Here is a 19,660-nt window from a genome sequence, read left to right as displayed (position 1 = left end):
TAGACATGGCAAATAAGCATGTGAAAAATGCTCAACATCATATATCATTAGACACTTGCAGAGGAAAACAGCAATTAGATACCACTACAGAATGGCCAAAGTCCAGACCATTGACAAAACCAAATATCGGCAAGAATGTGGAGTAACAGGGACTCTCAGTCGTTGCTGGAGTGCAAAACGGTATAGCCACTTTGGAAGAGAGTTCACAGATTTCTTAGAAAACTAAACACATGTTTACCATATGATTCAGCAATCACATTCCCTGGTATACCAATGAGTTAAAAACTTATGTTCACATAAAAACCTGCACATGAATGTTTATAGTTGTTTTATTTATGATTACCATAAAATAAATTCTATTAATTAAAAAGAAAGATGTACATCCACAATTATAGCCAAAGTCAGGTTTGTATTACTGTATGACAATGAAGATCTTAATCCTGATCATTTGGACAGCAGCAGGAATGTTACTTAACGTGAGATGTCACTCAACTGGGAGCTGGAAGAATGGGATTCTAATGCAAGGCCTTGTACTGATGCAATGAGGACACTTTGTCTCACTGTAATTAATTGCTCATCAGAAAAATAAATTAGACGAACTGATCTCAGAAATCCCTTCAGTATTTAAATTATCATTGACTCTTTCATTCTATGAAAAGCAATGAGCTTCATCAGAAGGAAAGTGGAGCAGAGCAGGCACTTTGTTGTTCAGTTGCTAAGTCGTGTCTGACTCTGTGACTCCATGAACTTCAGTCACACTCACACTCATTTCTCAAAAAATAAAAACAGCTGCTCTAAAACAAGTGATTGAACTTATTTCATCTAATATAAGCTGGTTTGTCTTTTAGAGCATAGAGCTGTGTGAGGTAGATAACCTTCTTTTTGTAGAAAATAAAGGTTACACTGAGACTTGTTGTTCAGTTGCTAAGTTGTGTCTGACTCTTTCCGACGCCATGGACTGCAGCATGCCAGGCTTTGCTGTCCTTCTTCATCTCCAGGGGTTTGCTCAAACTCATGTCCATTGAGTCAGTGATGCCATCCAATCATCCAATGACTTGCTTGAGTATGAAGGTTACAAAATTATACTTGTATGACTCTGATTTTAATGAACTAGTGCAGTAATCATTAACTCACTTGTTGTATCTGGAAAGTCATTGACTAGGATGAGTCACAGAATATTGAATCATGGTACATATGCAGTAAGTGTGGTGACCCTGGTGAACTGAGTGTTTGCTTACAGGAAGGCACACCTGACTCAGCAGATGTGAATTCCAGGCTTAGCTCTACAACCTGCAGCTGCTGTGTCCTTGGCACAAGAACTGAATCTTGAAGGCCCATCATAAAAAGAGAAATAATTTAATCTTTGGGAAAGGTAATTGAGAGAATCATAAGAGATAAAATGGCGTTAAATTCTGTGTTACATGAACTCAAGTAAACCTGAGGAATAAAGTATTTTTTAATTAGGTCTTGACAAACACTTATTTTTTCCTTACTAAAAGAGCTTAGGAATAACTTCACTAATCAGTTTTGAACAAACATGATGATGTATTGTAGAACACCGGTTTGTGAAGCATTGTCATTAGTGTTCTAGTGTTAACCTTTCCAGTGGTATTTAGATCTTCATGACCACTAACTGTCATCTCCTGTTTGGGTCTACATGTACTGGTGCTGTGGGTCTGTTTAATGAAGTCTCTGCCTTCCATTCCCCACCAAATCATACCTGTTGTTCTGCGTACAATCTCCCTTCTCTACTCTTGATGACAGATTGAAATTATAATGGAGTAATCAGAGTTCAGACATACAAAAAAGGAGTCAGGCAGCCATTGAGAATCTGGTCTCCGACCTGTCTCTGCACCACTGAGAAAATGATATTTCTTTGACCTGTCCTATATCCTAGGACCAGTCTAGCCCTATTCAGAGCAACACCTGCCAGCTGCACTCTTGTAGTCTTAAGGTCTCCTCTTTCAACTGTGCAGCCATTTTGGACCCCAGTTTATCCATACTTAATAGGAACCCTTACTTGCCAGATCCAATTATACTTCTTAAAACACTTACATAATTTTGCAGGTTTTGCCCTTATAAGCCTCACCCATTTTGTAGTCCAGTGGGGCACCATTCAACTGCTTCTTGAGTCTGTCTCATGACACAGTCTTAACAAACCCCTAATAAACATCATTTTATTTCAGTCAGGTCTTTTCTAAAATTTTGGTTAACACTGTGCATACTTCATTTCATTTTTTTCTTATTTTGATAAAGACAGACTTCAAAAGGCAACAGAAGCAGTTGTATCTCCAGGCAACTGGGAGGCTTGAGCCATAATTTCTCAAGCCTTCCCCACTAAATTCTTAGAGATTGGCTCTTTCCTCAGTTGCTTGAGTAAGTTTTACCTCCTTGGTGAGGGATAGGGGAGAATCCCTATTTTTGATTTCTTCTCTTGAGAATCTGTGACTCTTTTCACTTGGAGTTCAGGGACATCTGTTTATTGTGAAGCCTGTTATTTTGTGAACAATCAGGTCTATATTCAGAGTAACATTTGGGGGGTTTGATTTGGTTTTTCTGAAATTATTCTTGAGGCAGCTGTGGTATATATGAGAGAGCGTCACAGTGGGCATCAGAAGATCTCAGTTTAAATCCTAGTCTTATTATTAGGTTGGTGCAAAAGTAACTTTGTCATTTGATACTGGCATGAATTCTTAAATGTGAGGAATCAAACCTGGGTCTCCTGCATTGCACACAGATTCTTTACATCTGAGCCACCAGGGAAGCTCCTGTTATGTTATACATCATTTTAATGCACATTTCTTGCTTTGTGTTTTTTGCCAATGACTTATCACTTGTGTTTATTTTATTTTTATTTTAGACTAGGGAAATGATGTTAGAGAAAAAGCAAATTCGAATGATTTTCTCATTTGAGTTCAAAATGGGTGGTAAAGCAGCAGAGACAACTCACAACATCAACAACGCATTTGGCCTAGGAACTGCTAATGAACATACAGTGCTGTGGTGGTTTGAGAAGTTTTGCAAAGGAGACAAGAGTCTTGAAGATGAAGAGCACAGTGGCCAGCCATCAGAAGTTGACAATGACCAACTGAGAGGATCATCAAAACTGATCCTCTTAAAACTACACGAGAAGTTGCTGAAGAACTCAACATTGACCATTCTATGGTCATTTGGCATTTGAAGCAAATTGGAAAGGTGAAAAATCTCTATAGTTGGATGCCTCATGAACTGACTGGAAATAAAAAAATGTCGTTTTGAAGTGTCATCTTCTCTTATTCTGTTCTGTTCCATTCTATTTATATTCGCTCAGTCGTGACCAACTCTTTGCAACCCCATGGACTGTATCCCACCAGACTCACATGTCCATGGAATTCCCTAGGCAAGAATACTGGAGTGGATTGCCATTTCCTTTTCTAGGGGATATTTCTGACCCAGGGATCAAACCTGGCTCTCCTTCACTGCGGGTGAATTCTTTACCATTTTAGCCATCAGAACTACACAACAGCAGTGAAACATTCCTTGATCAGATTGTGACATGCAATGAAAAGTGGATTGTATATGAGAACTGGCAATGATCAGCTCAGTGGTTGGACCATGTAGACGCTCTGAAACACTTCCTAAAGCCAAATTTACACCAAAAAAAAGTCATAGTCACTGTTTGGTGGTCTGCTGATCCACTACAGCTTTCTGAATCCCAGCGAAACCATTAGATCTGATGAGTATGCTAAGCAAATCAACGGGATAAACTCAAAACTGCAACTCCCTCGGCCGGCATTGGTCAACAGAAAGGGCCCAGTTCTCCACAACAATGCCTGACCACTTGTTGCACAACGAAGACTTCAAAAGTTCAACAAATTGGGCTGTGAAGTTTTACCTCATCCGCCATGTTCACCTGACCTGCTGCCAACTGACTGCTGCTTCTTCAAGTGTTTGGACAGCTTTTTTCAGGGAAAATGCTTCCACAACCAGCAGGATGCAGAAAATGCTTTCCAAGACTTCGATGAATCTCCAAGCATGGATTTTTATGCTACAGGAATAAACAAACTTACTTCTCGTTGGCAAAAAATGTATTGATTGTAATGGTTTCTAAATAAAGATGTGTTTGAGGCTAGTTATAAGGATTTAAAATTCATGGTCCAAAACCACAATTATGTTTGCATCAACCTAATATGATCTTTATGACACTGGCTGTTTCTAATCACCCGAAATCTTCCTTTCCCACAATGAAAATTACAAAATTACTATCTCTACCTTCCAAGTCTAATTTTTGGTGGAGTAGACTTGAGATTTCAAGGTAAAGTCATGTACATTTACTTATATAATTACTTGATATATCTTTGGTCTTTCGAGATGTTTGAATTATGTTGGTATTAATGACAAATTCCGAGAATGGCGGTCTGGTTGAAATCCAAGAGGTATTTTTGGGGGGTTTGTTATGACTGCAGCCCAGGAGACACAGATCCAAGAAGCACTTAAACTGTGTTCTCCAGACTACAACATGGGGAAATTTACAAATGCAAAAAACTGCAAGGGTAGATAAATTTCTTGTGAAGAATTAGAATTGTTTGTATACTTATGGCTGATGCAGGTTGATGTATGGCAGAAACCAACACAATATTGAAAAGCAGTTATCTTTCAATTAAGAATAAATTTAAAAAAGAATTAGAATTGTAGATGACAAGATGTAAGGATACTTGTCAGCAAGAATTTTTTGGGGGGAGGGGTTCAAAATGGTTACATAGTTGTGAAGGGGGTGGGGAACTTTGAAAATACAAAATTGTAGCAAGCACCTGGTAGCAGATGCTGTTTTGAAATGGTGGTGGAGTCCTTGAGTTTGACACAGTTGGCAATTCAAGTTCTCAGTAATGCACGAACTTATCTAAACACACCCATAATGACTGTGTGGCTTCATTTTGGATGCCTGAACCACAGTTACTGCATTTTGATTTTTAAATGATCTTAAATATGTCATCATTACCTATTTTATGTATAGGCAAATGTAATATCAGTAAGTACATTAAAATATTTTAAAATCTTTCAAATTCAAGGACAGAGTATTCCAGTGTTAGATATAGTATTACAAGATAAACATTAAAGAATAAAATTAAAAAGGCATAAGAAGAGACATTACTTTGCCAACAAAGGTCCATATATAGTCAAAGCTGTGGTTTTTCCAGTAGTCATGTATGAATGTGAGAGCTAGACTATAAAGAAAGCTGAGTGCTGAAGAATTGAATTCAAAAACTGTGGTATTGGAGAAGACTCTTGAGAGTTCCTTGGACTGCAAGGAGATCAACCCAGTCAATCCTAAAGGAAATCAGTCCTGAATATTCATTGGAAGGACTGATGCTGAAGCTGAAACTCCAGTACTTTGGCCACTTGATCTGAAGAACTGACTCATTAGAAAAGACCCTGATGCTGGGAAAGATTGAAGGCAGGAGGAGAAGGGAATGACAGAGGATGAGATGGTTGGGTGGTATCACTGACTTGATGGACTTGAGTTTGAGCAAGGTCCAAGAGCTGGTGATGGACAGGGAAGCCTGGTGTGCTGCAGTCCATGGGGTCGCAGTCAGACACGACTGAGCGACTGAACTGAACTGAACTGAAGATAAACTGATTGTCCTCAATGTGAGATATCTCCAACTGGTCATTGATTTGAATCCACAGTTAGGAGCCTTTTTTTTTTTTTTTTAAATTAGCCATACCTGGACCCAATCCCAGGGCTTCCCGGGTGGTGCTAGTGGTAAATAACTGTTCTGCCCATTCAGGAGACATAAGAGACATGGATTTGATCCCTGGGTTGGGAAGATCCCCTGGAGGAGGGCCTGGCAACCCACTCCAGTATTCTTGCCTGGAGAATTCCCTGAACAGTGAGCCTGATGGGTTATATAGTCCATAGGTCACATAGAGTCAGATATGAGTGAACTGACTTTGCATGCACGCACGGGCCCAATCCTAGTACAGCTAAACCAGCTAGACTGGAATTTCCAGAGTGATCACTGGACACACAGAAAACAAGATTAAAGCACAATTTATTTTTATCATTGGGGCAAAGTCTACTCAGAATAGAGTGCAAAGTGGATGTAATTGATTGGTCTTTTTATATCAGAGAGGCCCAAGTTGAACTAGCAGGGACTGTTATAAAAGCTTTAGGTTTCAGGTTCACAGTTGTCTGAGTAAGAAGAGAACGTATCAATGGATCTGGCTGTGGTCCTGGTGCTCTGTCTCTCCTGTGTGCTTCTCCTCTCACTCTGGAAGCAGAGCTCTGGGAAAGGGAAGCTCCCGCCAGGCCCCACTCCTCTCCCGATTCTTGGAAATATCTTTCAGTTAGATGTTAAGAACATCAGCAAATCTTTAACCAGTGTAAGTAGATTTTATGCTTCTCCAGGGTCTTGCAAATGGTAAGTAAGTTAAGCCTAATTATGAAGCTAATACATATATTTCTATGGGCACACTGTCGAAATATGTAAATGTGAAGCAAATTACTTCCTGTAAAATTTGACACTTTTCTTGCCTTTTCAGGTATATCATTGTCATAAATAGAGAAAAAAGGAATGTGTTTTGCGAGTAGAGAAACACTTAGCTCTTTGTATGGTAAAATGAAAATAATAAAGTATTAAAAGCTTGGAGTGTTGCCTTCCTCCTTTGTTTCACAGCCATTTGCTATGATTTGAGGCTGATTTTTAGCGTTTTGTGACTCAAGATTTTCTTCCAGAAGTCATATACTACGTAATCCACCTGTTTTGTTCAGAGAGTCAGGAAAATAAAATTTTTTGCAAAAGGGCATTGTGCCTGATGTAGAGGAATTGACTTGGGATCAAGACGAGCATGAGTGATTGAAAGAAAGTCATCACTCAGGATTCTGCAGGAAGCTGCCGTCTGTACCCTGTGAATGTTGCAGGGTGCAAGATGCTGTTCTTCCATGAGATAATGTCTCTCCAAGCACTGCCTCTACGATGTTTCCTTTCTTTCTGTATTAGTCATACCAGTGGATCTCAAACGAGGCTGGGAATTATCGGAATTTATTTTTTGAAATGATAAATTTCTGGTATTCATCATAGGGCTATAGAATCAGAATTCTAAGGACTGCTGTGTGAGTGATTCTGAAACAGTCAGCTGGCTGATGGTTTAAAGCTGGGCCTTGAGGACCACTACATTCCTCTCAAGGATCAGAGGGTGATTATGAAGATCTTCAAATTGGAATCCTCTATATATTAGCCCTGGGATACTGGAAATGCACCAGAATTCCCCAACCTCAGTTTCCTTATTTCTAGTGGGCAAATAAACCTGCTGAAAGTGCTGATTTGAGGATTAATTATAATCTGTGTACCAGTTATTTGGACCATTATCCAGGATCTCAGGTCATCTATAAGTGGAAACTGTAACAATCACCGTCATACTTATGAATTGAATTGAGAAGTATTTTAGGGTATGTGGCAGAATAAAAACATAATAGTAGGATGATAACACATTCTGTATCAGGCACAATATATTATCAAGTATTGACTTCTTTTGCTATTACATGCATTTCCATTCCCAGCTCTCAAAAGCCTACGGCCCTGTATTCACTGTGTATTTTGGAATGAAGCCCACAGTAGTCTTGCATGGATATGAAGCAGTGAAGGAAGCTCTGATTGATTTGGGAGAGGAGTTTTCTGGAAGAGGCAGTTTCCCACTGATTGAAAGAAATACTAAGGGATATGGTAGGTGTGTATTTGTACTTGTTCAGCTTAGATCATGGGTAGCGGTGGTCAGGGTGAAAAACAGGCATTTCAAGAGCCCCCCAGCAGAATTTGTTTGTCTCAGTCTCCCAAGTGTCAGTTCATTCCTCCTTCCCTAGGACCTCCCTCCTAGTTGTTTCTCCTCCCATCAGGAATTGTATTCAGCAATGGGAAAACGTGGAAGGAGACCAGGCGCTTCTCTCTCATGACCCTGCGGAATTTCGGGATGGGGAAGAGGAGCATTGAGGACCGCGTTCAAGAAGAAGCTCGCTGTCTGGTGGAGGAATTGAGAAAAACCAATGGTGGGTGATTCTGTAACTCTGACCTTAGCAGTCTCTCTTTCTCTCTCTCTCTCTCTCTCTCTCTCTCTCTCTCGGTGATGCCCTTGGCAACATTTCGGGGCAGCCACATCTTTCCTGTGGGTGGTGGTTGTCAGTCTTCAGATGGGGGGGGAGGGTGTGAAGCACAGACAGCCAGGGGAGCTTTTGTGTTTCTGTGATTGTCATGTGTGTCATATGATTGTCCCATGATGGTACACACAGTGTGGGTATAAATGTGTTTTAATAATACTCTATCCTGAACTTTGTGTTCAATTCAGAAATCACAAAGGATAATTTTGAGTCTTTTCCTAAAAAAGAGAACAGTGTCTTTCCTGTAGCATTAAAGTGGGTTGTCTATTCCAGAGCTTTTTACCAGGGAATACTTGTTAATTGGACAGCGTGAGACTGACCCTTATGGGTCATGAAACAATGACATTTATGTTCATTTAACTGGGAAGTTTTTATACGTACAGCCTCACAGACGTGTCTGAGAGTCACTTCAGGGCCCAAGGCTACAATTCTGGCAAATAGTAATGACATTTAGGGATTTTAATCGTTTAGGTATGTCTTAATGCAATTCTCAATTATGACTTCTGTATAAATGCAGCATTTTTAAAAAAATAACTTTACTATGTATTTGCCTTTACCACTGAGCTTTCTCCATTGTAATTTTCCCATTTCTAATTGTGGCTTTTTCTTTTCTCTTAGAGAAGTCTCTTTACTATTTCTTGTAAAGGTGATTTGGTGATGCTGAAATCTTTTAGCTTTTGCTTGTCTGTAAAATTTGATGTCTTTATTGAATCTGATTGAGAACCTTGTGAGTAGAGCATTCTTGGTTGTCGATTTTTTCTTTCAATCACTTTAAAACTTTTAAGTGTGTCATGCCACTTTCTTCTGGCCTGCAGAATTTCTATTGAAACGTCAGCTGATTGTGTAATGGGAGTTTCCTTACATGTAACTTGTTAATTCTCCCTTGCTGCTTTTAATCTCTCTTTAATTGTTTGACATTTTAATTACAATGCATCTTGGATTGTTGCTTTTTGGGTAGACCTATTCAGGACTCTCTTTGTTTCCTGGACTTGGACATCTGTTACTGATCCCAGATTAGGGAAGTTTTTAGCTACTTTTTCTTCATATATGTTCTCTGCCCCTTTATCGTTCTCTTCTCCTGGAACCCCTATAAAGTGATTGTCAGAGTCTCTTAAAGTGCTCTCATTTCTTTTCATGCTTTTTTCAGAAATCAGTGATTTCTCTACTCTGTCTTCCACCTCAGTGATCCGTTCCTCCATTTCATTTAGTCTTTTCTTGATTCCTTCTAGTGTTCAGTCTTCATCTCTGTTTGGTTGTTCTTTATATTTTCCAATTCTTTGTTAAAAACTACTAACTTCTTGCTCAGTATATCCACTCTTCTCCAAAGTTCTTTGATCATCTTTTTTCTTTTTTTTTCTAGTTGAGTCATGTGGCGTGTGTGATCTCAGTTCCCTGACTAGGGATCAAACCCGTGCCTTCTACAGTGGAAGCACAGGTTCATAACCACTGGATCACCAGAGAATCCCTGATCATCTGATTGATCATTACCCTGAACTCTTTCTTGAGTAGACTATATGTCTCCACTTTAGTTTGGAACATGTTCTTCTGTTGCCCCATTTTTGGTCCCTAACTTGCTGTTTTTATTTCTGTGTTTCTGGCAGGTTAGTTATAATTCCTGACCTTGGAGAAATGATGTTTTGTAGGAGACGTCCAATGTGTCCCAACAACATACTGCCCACTCATCATTAGAGCCATATTCCTCAGGATTTCCCCCCATGTGGACTGTGTTTGTCTTTCTGTTGTGGGCCGACTACTGTAGGCAACCTGGTAGTCTTGGTTGACCTCGGTCAGATTGGTTGACTGTTCCTGCCTTGTACAGAGGCTGCCAGTTGCTGGTTGGCCATGCTCTCCCAAGAAGTGGCTGATTGTGGAACCCTGGGGCATTCCAGAGGTAGTGCTGGTTCACTGGTGGGAGAGTCAGGGTTCACGAGATCCAAGGATTGGTGCCTGACCCCTGGAAGGTGAAGCCAGGTGCTGTGTCACATGCTGGCTCAGGCGAGCAGAGCCAGGTCCTGGAATCTACCTAGAGGGCCCAAGGATCCCAGAGTTGGTATGGGACCACTGGTTGGTGAGACTGGTTCCTGACACAGCAGGCTGTGGGTTCTGGGGTATTCAGAAGCTTGTGTTGGCCTGCTGGTTGTTGAGGCTGGGGCAATAGGAAAGGTGCTGGCCTTTTAGAATTGGGTGGGTTGGGTCCACAATCTACAGGGCTCCCGTTATTCTGGCGCTGGTGTCTGTCCACCGGTGGGTGAGGCTGGTGCTGAGCTAGGCTAACTGCTGGGTGGCTCTGAAGTCCAGCAGGTCTCAGGTTGGCGCTGGCCTGATGAAAACTGGGCCGGTCCACAGACTGTAGGCCTGTGGTAGTCCTGTGACTGGTGTCCACTCATGGTGTAAGAGGCTGGTCACAAGGCTAGGGCAGGCCTACGGGTTGGCTGGCGAGGGCCTAGCTGGTACTATTGTATGCATGTGTGCTCGATTGTGTCCAACTCTTTGCAATCCCATAGACTGCAGCCCTCCAGGCTCCTCCATCCATGGAATTTTCTAGGCAAGAATACTGAAGCGGGTTGCCATTTCCTTCTGCAGGGAATCTTCCTGACCCAGGGATCAAACCTGTGTCTCTTGTGTCACCTGCATCGGCAGGTGGGTTCTTTACCAGCTAAGCCACCATTAACCTACTGGTATGTGGACTGGCTCTGCATGCTGTAGGGCTGTCATTGTCCTGGGGTTCTTATCCACATGCTAATGGTGAGGCTTGTCTGAAGAGAGCAGGCTTGCTGGTGGGTAGGGCTGGGGATTCTGGCACTGGTGACTGACCAGTGGTGTTTTGAGCTGAGTCCTTTGTTCTCTGATTGTAGGGCCCTGGGATTCCTGGGTCTAATGCCTGTGCAATGCTGTTTGGAGCTGAGTCCTGGTCCTCTGGTGGACAGGGCTGTGTACAGGGGTGGTTGTGAGGTCAGAGAATCTTAAAGCAGCCTCTCTGCTGCTGGGTAGGGCTATGTGCCCATTCGGTTAGCTGCTTGGCCTTGGGCAAGTACTGGTGCCTACAGGCTCTTGGGAGGTAAGACGGGGCTGGGTCATGATGCTAAGATAGAGGGAAGATTCCAAAATGGCACTTGCCAGCACCAGTGTCCATGTGGCAGAACAAGCTCCCAAAATGGCTCCTGCCAGTATTTATGGCCCCAGGGTGAGCTCCAGGTGCCTCCTGCCTCTCTGGGAGGCTCTTCGAGATCAGCAGGTGGGTCTGACCCAGGCTTCTTTCAAATGAATGCTTCTATGCTGGGTACAGAGCATGTGAGATTTTGTATGTCCTCTTCATGAGTGGAGTTTCCACCTCCTCAGCCCCCTGGGGCAGCTGAAAGTAAGCCCCGCTGGCCTTCAAAGCCAAACATTCTGGGGATTCATTTTCCTGTTGCAGGATCATCAGGTTGGGGAGCCAAATGTGGGGCTCAGACAACTCATTTCTTGAGGACAATCTCTGCAATTTTAATTTTTCTTGCCTTTGTGCGTCGCTTATGTAGGGGTGTGGTACTTCACTTCACCCCTCCTACTCATCTCCTTGTGGTTTCTTCTTTATATCTTTAGTTGCTGAAAACCTTTTCTGGTGGGTTCTGGTTTTTTTTCATCCCTGGTTCTTCTGTATATTGTTGTAGTTTTGGGGTGCCCATGAGAGGAAGTGAGCTCAGGATCTTCCTACCCTGCCATCTTTGCCAATCTCCTCCCACATTTCTTTATCTGTAATTGTTGACAGACCTTTAGAATGTTTCAGGGGAGTGCAGCTATCTCTTTGAGATCCTGATTCAGCTATTTTGCATGAAACTCAGAAGTGGGACTGCTGGGTAATATGGTAATTTTCTTTTTATCCTTTGAGGAGTGGCCATATTGCTTTTCATAGTAAATCATTTGACATTCTATCAAGTATATATAAGGGTTCAATTTCTCAACTCCCTCATCAACACTTGTTATTTTCTTCCTCTCTCTCTCCTTCCCTCTCTCCTTCCTCCCTTTCTTTCTTTCTTTTTTGATAATGGCCATCCTAACAGATGTGAGGTGCTACCTCTTGCTTTTGATTTTCATTTTCTAATGTGTAGTTTAAACTCAGACAGTTCTGGGTTTTTTTTTCTTTTTTATAATGCAAGTACCTGATGTCGGCTGTGATTGCCAAGGCATCTGTTTCCAAACAGCATCCGTTTCAAAGGTGGTTATCTGAAATAAACACAAGCCAGCCAGAAGACTAAAGAGCTCTTCCCACTGAGCCTCCTTTGTTCTTGGATGATTTCAATTACAAGCATTTTGGCTACCTGTTTTTTTTTTCTTTCAGTGCTTTGTATTTCCACTTTCTATGTTCTAAATTCACCCATAATGAGCCCTCGAAAACCTCTGCCCCAAACTTTACCCCAGTGAGAGCAGAACTCCGGGCCACTGTGTGAGTTGTCACTGTCTGTCTCTCTCCACTCACAACCTCACAGTGTGTTCCCATTATGTTGGCAATACCCAGGTCTTGTTGGTAATTAAGTTCTATGTTTCAAAGTTTCCTGATGGCTTTTGCTGAAGGACTTCTTGCAGTCATAAAAAGAATCACAGGGTCTAGTTCATCTATACCTTTGGTTATTGATAGGCTGAGACCAGCACAAAATATGATGATTAACTTAATATTTTCATGTGATTTTCTGTTGCTACTCAGTGTTCTGTTGTTTTAACTTTATGAACCCCTTTTAGCATTTCTTCTAAGATATATCTTTGTTGTTGTTGTTTTTAGTTGCTAAGTCATGTCCAGCTCTTTTAAGACCCCATGGACCGTAGCCCACCAGGCTCCTCTGTCCATGGGATTTCCCAGTCAAGAATACTGGAGTGGATCACCATTTCCTTCTCCAGGGGATCTTCCCAACCCAGGGATCGAACATGCATCTCATGCATTGGCAGGCGGGTTCTTTACCCCTGAGACACCAGGGAAGCCCTAAGACGTGTCTAGTGTGGATTAACTCCCTCAGTTAAGTTCAGTCACTCAGTCGTGTCCGACTCTTTGCAACCCCATGAATCGCAGCATGCCAGGCCTCTCTGTCCATCACCAACTCCCGGAGTTTACCAAAACCCATGTCCATCGAGTCGGTGATGCCATCCATCTCATCCTCTGCTGTCTCCTTCTCCTCCTGCCCCCAATTATTCCCAGCATTAGGGTCTTTTCCAATGAGTCAACTCTTCACATGAGGTGGCCAAAGTATTGGAGTTTCAGCTTCAACATCAGTCCTTCCAATGAACACCCAGGACTGATCTCCTTTAGGATGGACTGGTTGGATCTCCTTGCAGTCCAAGGGACTCTCAAGAGTCTTCTCTAACACCACAGTTCAAAAGCATCAATTCTTCGATGCTCAGCTTTCTTTACCGTCCAACTCTCACATCCATACATGACCACTGGAAAAACCATAGCCTTGACTAGACGGACCTTTGTTAGCAAAGTAATGTCTCTGCTTTTAAATATGCTATCTAGGTTGGTCATAACCTTCCTTCCAAGGAGTAAGCATCTTTTAATTTCATGGCTGCAATCACCATCAGCAGTGATTTTGGAGCCCAAAAAAATAAAGTCTGACACTGTTTCCACTGTTTCCCCATTTATTTCCCATGAAGTGATGGGACCAGATGCCATGATCTTAGTTTTCTGAACGTTGAGCTTTAAGCCAACTTTTTCACTCTCCTCTTTCACTTTCATCAAGAGGCTCTTTAGTTCTTCTTCACTTTCTGCCATAAGGGTGGTGTCATCCACGTATCGGAGGTTATTGATATTTCTCCCAGCAATCTTGATTCCAGCTTGTGCTTCTTCCAGCCCAGCGTTTCTCATGATGTATTCTGAATATAAGTTAAATAAGCAGGGTAACAATATACAGCCTTGACGTACTCCTTTTCCTATTTGGAACCTGTCTGTTGTTCCATGTCCAGTTCTAACTGTTGCTTCCTGACTTGCATACAGGTTTCTCAAGAGACAGGTCAGATGGTCTGGTATTCCCATCTCTTTCAGAATTTTCCACAGTTTATTGTGAGCCACACACAGTCAAAGGCTTTGGCATAGTCAATAAAGCAGAAATAGATGTTTTTCTGGAACTCTCTTGCTTTTTCAATGATCCAGAGGATATTGGCAATTTGATCTCTGGTTCCTCTGCCTTTTCTAAAACCAACTTGAACATCTGGAATTTCACGGTTCACATATTGCTGAAGCCTGGCTTGGAGAATTTTGAGCATTATTTTACTAGTGTGTGAGATGAGTACAATTGTGTGGTAGTTTGAGCATTCTTTGGCATTGCCTTTCTTTGGGATTGGAATGAAAACTGACCTTTTCCAGTCCTGTGGCCACTGCTGTGTTTTCCAGATTTGCTGGCATATCGAGTGCAGCACTTTCACAGTATCATTTTTTGTTTATTTGGGAAAGTGATTATTTGTCCTTTATTTTTGAAAAATTGTCTTGTCAGTAGAATATTCTTGGTTGGTAGCTTTTTTCTTTCCACGTTTTGAGTGTATCATCCCATTGCTTTCTGGCCTACAGTGTTTTGCTTAGAAATCAGTTGTTAGTATTATGATGGTTCTACCGTATCTGACATATCACTTGTCTTGCTGCTATCAAAATTCTCTCCTTGTCTTTGATTTTGACACTTTGAGTATAATGTATCTCAGTGTGAGTTTCTTTTGTTCATCCTAGTTAGAGTGTATTGGCCTTCTAGAATCTGTGTCAGTTTTTCACTCAGATATAGGAAGTTTTTGCCATTATTCTTCAAATAAGCTTTCTCTCTTTTCCAATAATGTGTATATGGATCCCCTTGTTGATGTCCCGTAAGTCCCTTGTGTTTTCTTCACTCTTTTAAATATTTTTTTTCTCTTTTGTTCTTCTGAGTAATAGCAAATTACCCACCTATGATCAAAAATTTTATGTGACTTATTGTGTTCTTCAACCTGGCAGATTTCAGCTGTTTTTAAGAAATGTATTCTGTTTCTTGACATTCTCATTTGTTCATGCATCATTTCCTTGAGTTTGTGGAGCCTTTGTGTCACTTTTTTTTTGGCCTCGCTGTGAGGCATGTGAGATCTTAGTTCCCGGACTGGGGATCGAACCGGTGACCTTGCATTGGAAGCACACTGTCTTAACTACTGGACCACTAGGAAAGTCCCTGCATCACTTTCTGATAAAAACTTTGTTTAGATAAGTGATATTACTCCATTTGTTTAGGATCAGTTTCTGGGATTTATTTTGTACATTGTTTGAGCCATTTTTCCTGCTTCTTTGTGTGTTTCATGACTTTATGTTTAGATCCATTAATTTGAAAAAGTAGCTACCTCTTTCAGATTTTATGGACCAGCTTTATATAGAGCAAAAACACTTAGCAAACATCTTGGCTGGAGATTCTGGGGCCTTCTGAAACCTGTTTCTTTTGGTCGCCGCAACTACTGTGGGCTTGTGTGTAGAATTTCATGACTAGGAAACTTTGCCAAGCTCATTCTCAGGAGCTAGTCCTCTCTTGCTCTCTTTGTTATCTGTCTGCACACTGAACGTTCTGTGGTTCAACAGAAGCAAGCTCTCCCACCTTCCCTTTCACAATGGCATCCAAAAATCTGTAGGCTCCCCTTCAATGCCCTGAATCAGGTTAGACAGTTACCAGTCCTTTGAGTTGCCCTCCAAAAAACCAGGACACTGGATGAAACTCCACTCCTCTCCCCTCATTAGAGGATGAGCCTCAAGTTGTGCACCTTCTTTAGACTGTGTCAGGCCATGCTGGTCACAGCAAATCACTTCTCTCACCCTCTATTCTCAGTGATTCCAGACATCCAGACTGTGCCACTTCTGTCAGGACTCCGAGTGAAGGAGGACAGAAACCGCTTCCTCAAGCAGCCCACTGCTGCCCTGAATGCATGCTTCATCCATCTCTTTCCTGGATTAATCACAACGTAGGCCATTCTCTTGCCTCAGCACTGAGTTTTTGTGGGGGAGGTGTTGATGCAGGTGAAGTGATATTGCACTTCTTATCAGTTTTATTGTATCTGTTTTCAGCTTCATAGTGGCCTATGGTATTGTGACTTCTTAAAAGTTTCTGGAAGTCTCATAAGGAAATTTTAATCCACATATCATTGCTAAACCAGTGTTTCTGTGGGGAAACGAAGGCTGGGACTTCCTCTTACATTGTCATTCTGATGTCACTCCTTACTGTACTTTGATTCAAGTAATCCTTAATCACATCTATGTATGTGAATATTATCTCTCTCTTTATATCGTGAATGTTTTTTTAAAAAAGTTGATTTCTTTATTTGAATGCTTCAGGCCTTAGTTGTGGCACGCAGAATCTTTGCTGTGTCATGTGAAATCTTTCGCTGAAGTGCAACGGCTGCCCCAGGGCCTATGGGATCTTAGCTCCCCAACCAGGGATCGAACCTGTGTTCCTTGCATTACAAAGCAGATTCTTAACCACTGGACCACAAGGGAAGTCCCAGAATTTTCTTTGATTGTTTGATTGCACCAATTTTATTTTATAGATCTCCTACCAAAAAAGAAAACTTTTCCTCTAGTAGAATTTCTCATTGGAAATATAATAAACTTGATGTAAATGATGAAAAATTTAAATTTATCAGTTTAATATTCTGTCGATGGGTAAACAGAAGACTAGCTGAGAGGTCCACATAATGCAGCCTTGCTTAAATTGATTAATTTTTATGGCTATTGGAAATGAAGGTCATTTAATTCTTAAGGAAGGAAATTTTTTTAACACTGAAATGACACATAAAGAAACGCCATTTACCAATTAACCTTTCCTGGTTTCACTTACCTGGGATTTATGTTTGATATAAAAATTATATTTTATATTTACTTTGGACAAAAAATCCAGTTCATAATAATTGTTCACTCGTATTAATTTTTCTTCTCATACAGCATGGATTCTTCCTGCTTTTATACATTTACTTTTTCACATACACGAAGTCTGCAATCTCTCTCTTTCGCTTCCTCATTGCTGATTCTACACATGACTCTTTCAACTATTCATTATATAAAAAACATTTTGAGGTCCCTAACTGTTCTCATTTTCCTATGTCAGTGTTTATGATACTCAGCACTGATAATGTTAGTAATTAAGTGATATGAACATGGCCTCAAGTGTTTTCATCATTCACCCTTCAAATTAACAGATACCTTAGGTGAAAAAGATATAAGGAAAGGCAGTGAATATGGATTGAATTTATTTTAAATTTTTTGGCTGTGCCACGTGGGGTGTGAGATCTTAGTTCTCTGACAAAGGATCCTACCCGCACCCCCTGAAGTGGAAGCATGGAGTCTAAACCACTGGACGGCCAGGGAAGTCCCTGATTGATTAAAAAAAGCACATAACATTATTTAAATACCATTTGCAGCAACATGGATGGACTTAGAGAGTATCATACTAAATGAAGTAAGTCAGAATGACAGAGACAAATATCATATGATATCAGTTGTATGTGGAATCTGAAATGTGACACAAATGAGTATATCTGTGCAAAACACAGACTCACAGACATAAAGAATAGACTTGTAGTTTCCAGCAGTGGGGGAGGGAAGGATTGGAAGTTTAGATTAGCAGAGGTAAACTATTATAAATATAATGAATAAACAACAGGGTACTACTGTCTTGAACAGGGAACTATATTAAATATCCTGTGATAAACCATAATGAAAAAAATTTGAAAAACAATATATGTATGTAGGTATAACTGAAACACCTTTCTGTACAGTAGAAATTAACAATGTAAATAAACTATACATCAATATAATTTAAAGATAAATAAATAGATAAACCTTATTTAAATAAGTTAACGTGGTCTTTCAGATTAAGGTAAAAGTGATGTGTCAATTTTTGCATTTTGAATGTTTTGCTGTTAAGGGATTTTGTGCAAGAAATACTGATTTAAAGTTTCTAACAGTCTACCTGTTGTTTCAAAGATAAAGTGTTTCATGTGTATGTTTTAATGATGTGTTTAAATGTTTGCTATTCTTCAGGGCTGCCCTGTGATCCCACTTTCATCCTGGGCTGTGCTCCCTGCAATGTGATCTGCTCCATTATTTTCCAGAACCGTTTTGATTATAAAGATCAGAATTTTCTAAATCTAATGAAAACAGTAAATGAAAATATCAAGATTTTGGGCTCTCCATGGATGCAGGTGAGGCCAAAGGCCTTTCTTCTTGAGGAATCACTTTTTCTCTTTTTTCCATGAGGTCCAGATCTCTCTGGAGAAGGCAATGGCACCCCACTCCAGTACTCTTGCCTGGAAAATCCCATGGACAGAGGAGCCTGGTGGGCTACAGTCCATGGGGTCACTAAGAGTCAGACGCGACTGAACGACTTCACTTTCACTTTTCCATTTCATGCACTGGAGAAGGAAATGGCAACCCACTCCAGTGTTCTTGCCTGGAGAATGCCAGGGAGGGGGGAGCCTGGTGGGCTGCCTTCTATGGGGTCGCACAGAGTCGGACACGACTAAAGCGACTTAGCAGCAGCAGCAGCAGCCCGATCTCGCTATACACCAAGCTGTGAGGTGAAAGTGTGAAGAGCACAGTCCTGCCCAGAGCTTAGCATCATGGAGTGCTCATCTGGGGCTGCTGGCTGAGCCCTTTAATGTTAGACAGGAAAATACATGCCCACAATTCAGTCCTATTGACACTCTTCAGTGGTTTTTCTACCAATTTTCAAAGCCCAGTTTCCATTAACTACTTTGGTAACATCCCCAAAGCATGCCCACAGCAATAGAAGGACTTCCAGGCCCTTCTGGAAAGGCTTCCATTACTCACAAGTCTTGTCATTCAGTTTCCACATAGTTACTACTTCACCACCTTAGTTGGCAGAAATATCTGCATTTAGGAAGCAGGAGAATATCTCCTTTGAGTGAAAGAGTGCTGCCAGGGAACGCTGACTAGGTTAGGACTGTTTGATGCTTCAGTTGGCATCCTAACTGACAAGGTAATTGCTTTGGGGATGACAAAAAATGAGATATTTTTGGTGTAGGAACCACAAACCAACATCACAGGTGTACTCTATACTGAGCTGACATGTTCTGCCTTCTGCCTAAAAGACAGTGGTGTGACCTTACAGAGGTCACTTAAGTGCTCTGGTGCTCAGTTACTTTAGCCATAAAACATTGAGTTTCATGGTGTCTATAGGACCCTTTCTGGAGAAGGAAATGGCAACCCACTCTAGTCCTCTTGCCTGGAAAATCCCATGGACAGAGGAGCCTGGTAGGCTACAGTCCATGGGGTTGCAAAGAGTCGGACACGACTGAGCGACTTCACTTTCACTTTCTTCACTTAGGACTCTTTCAGTCCTATTAATAAAATACTTATTTTATGTTTGAGTCTATGAGACAGAGGTAGAAACATCAGGGACCAGCTCTGTGCTCTATATCAGGCTGTGCAAACTCTCTTAACCTCTGTTGTCATCTACAAAATGTGAGTCCTTGTCCTTTGTGCCAACCCTTATTTCGTGGTTGTAGAGAACTGATGTAAAAAACAGGGAGAATTGATGTAAAGATGTT

At 41.2% G+C, this 19,660-nt stretch overlaps 1 protein-coding gene across 3 annotated transcripts in view; it reads left to right on the top strand.

Annotated features, from left to right (window-relative positions):
- The window catches only part of LOC145531406 (cytochrome P450 2C19-like), a 53,744-nt gene that overhangs the window by 16,166 nt on the left and 17,918 nt on the right, over window positions 1-19,660 (top strand). For 2 of the 3 annotated variants that reach the window (XM_081553810.1, XM_081553799.1), the window contains exons 1-4: window positions 6,196-6,363; window positions 7,541-7,703; window positions 7,874-8,023; window positions 18,132-18,292. In XM_081553810.1, the coding sequence (XP_081409936.1) occupies window positions 6,196-6,363; window positions 7,541-7,703; window positions 7,874-8,023; window positions 18,132-18,292 (642 nt within the window). Of the gene's footprint in view, window positions 1-6,195; window positions 6,364-7,540; window positions 7,704-7,873; window positions 8,024-18,131; window positions 18,293-19,660 lie in introns of those variants that run through there. The other variant, XM_081553793.1, reaches the window with a different exon arrangement.

This window comes from Giraffa tippelskirchi, chromosome 2 (genome assembly GCF_054371585.1).
Source record: "Giraffa tippelskirchi isolate mGirTip1 chromosome 2, T2T-mGirTip1v1.2.pri, whole genome shotgun sequence".
Lineage (NCBI taxonomy): Eukaryota > Metazoa > Chordata > Mammalia > Artiodactyla > Giraffidae > Giraffa > Giraffa tippelskirchi.
This window is presented reverse-complemented; position numbering and strand designations above follow the sequence as displayed.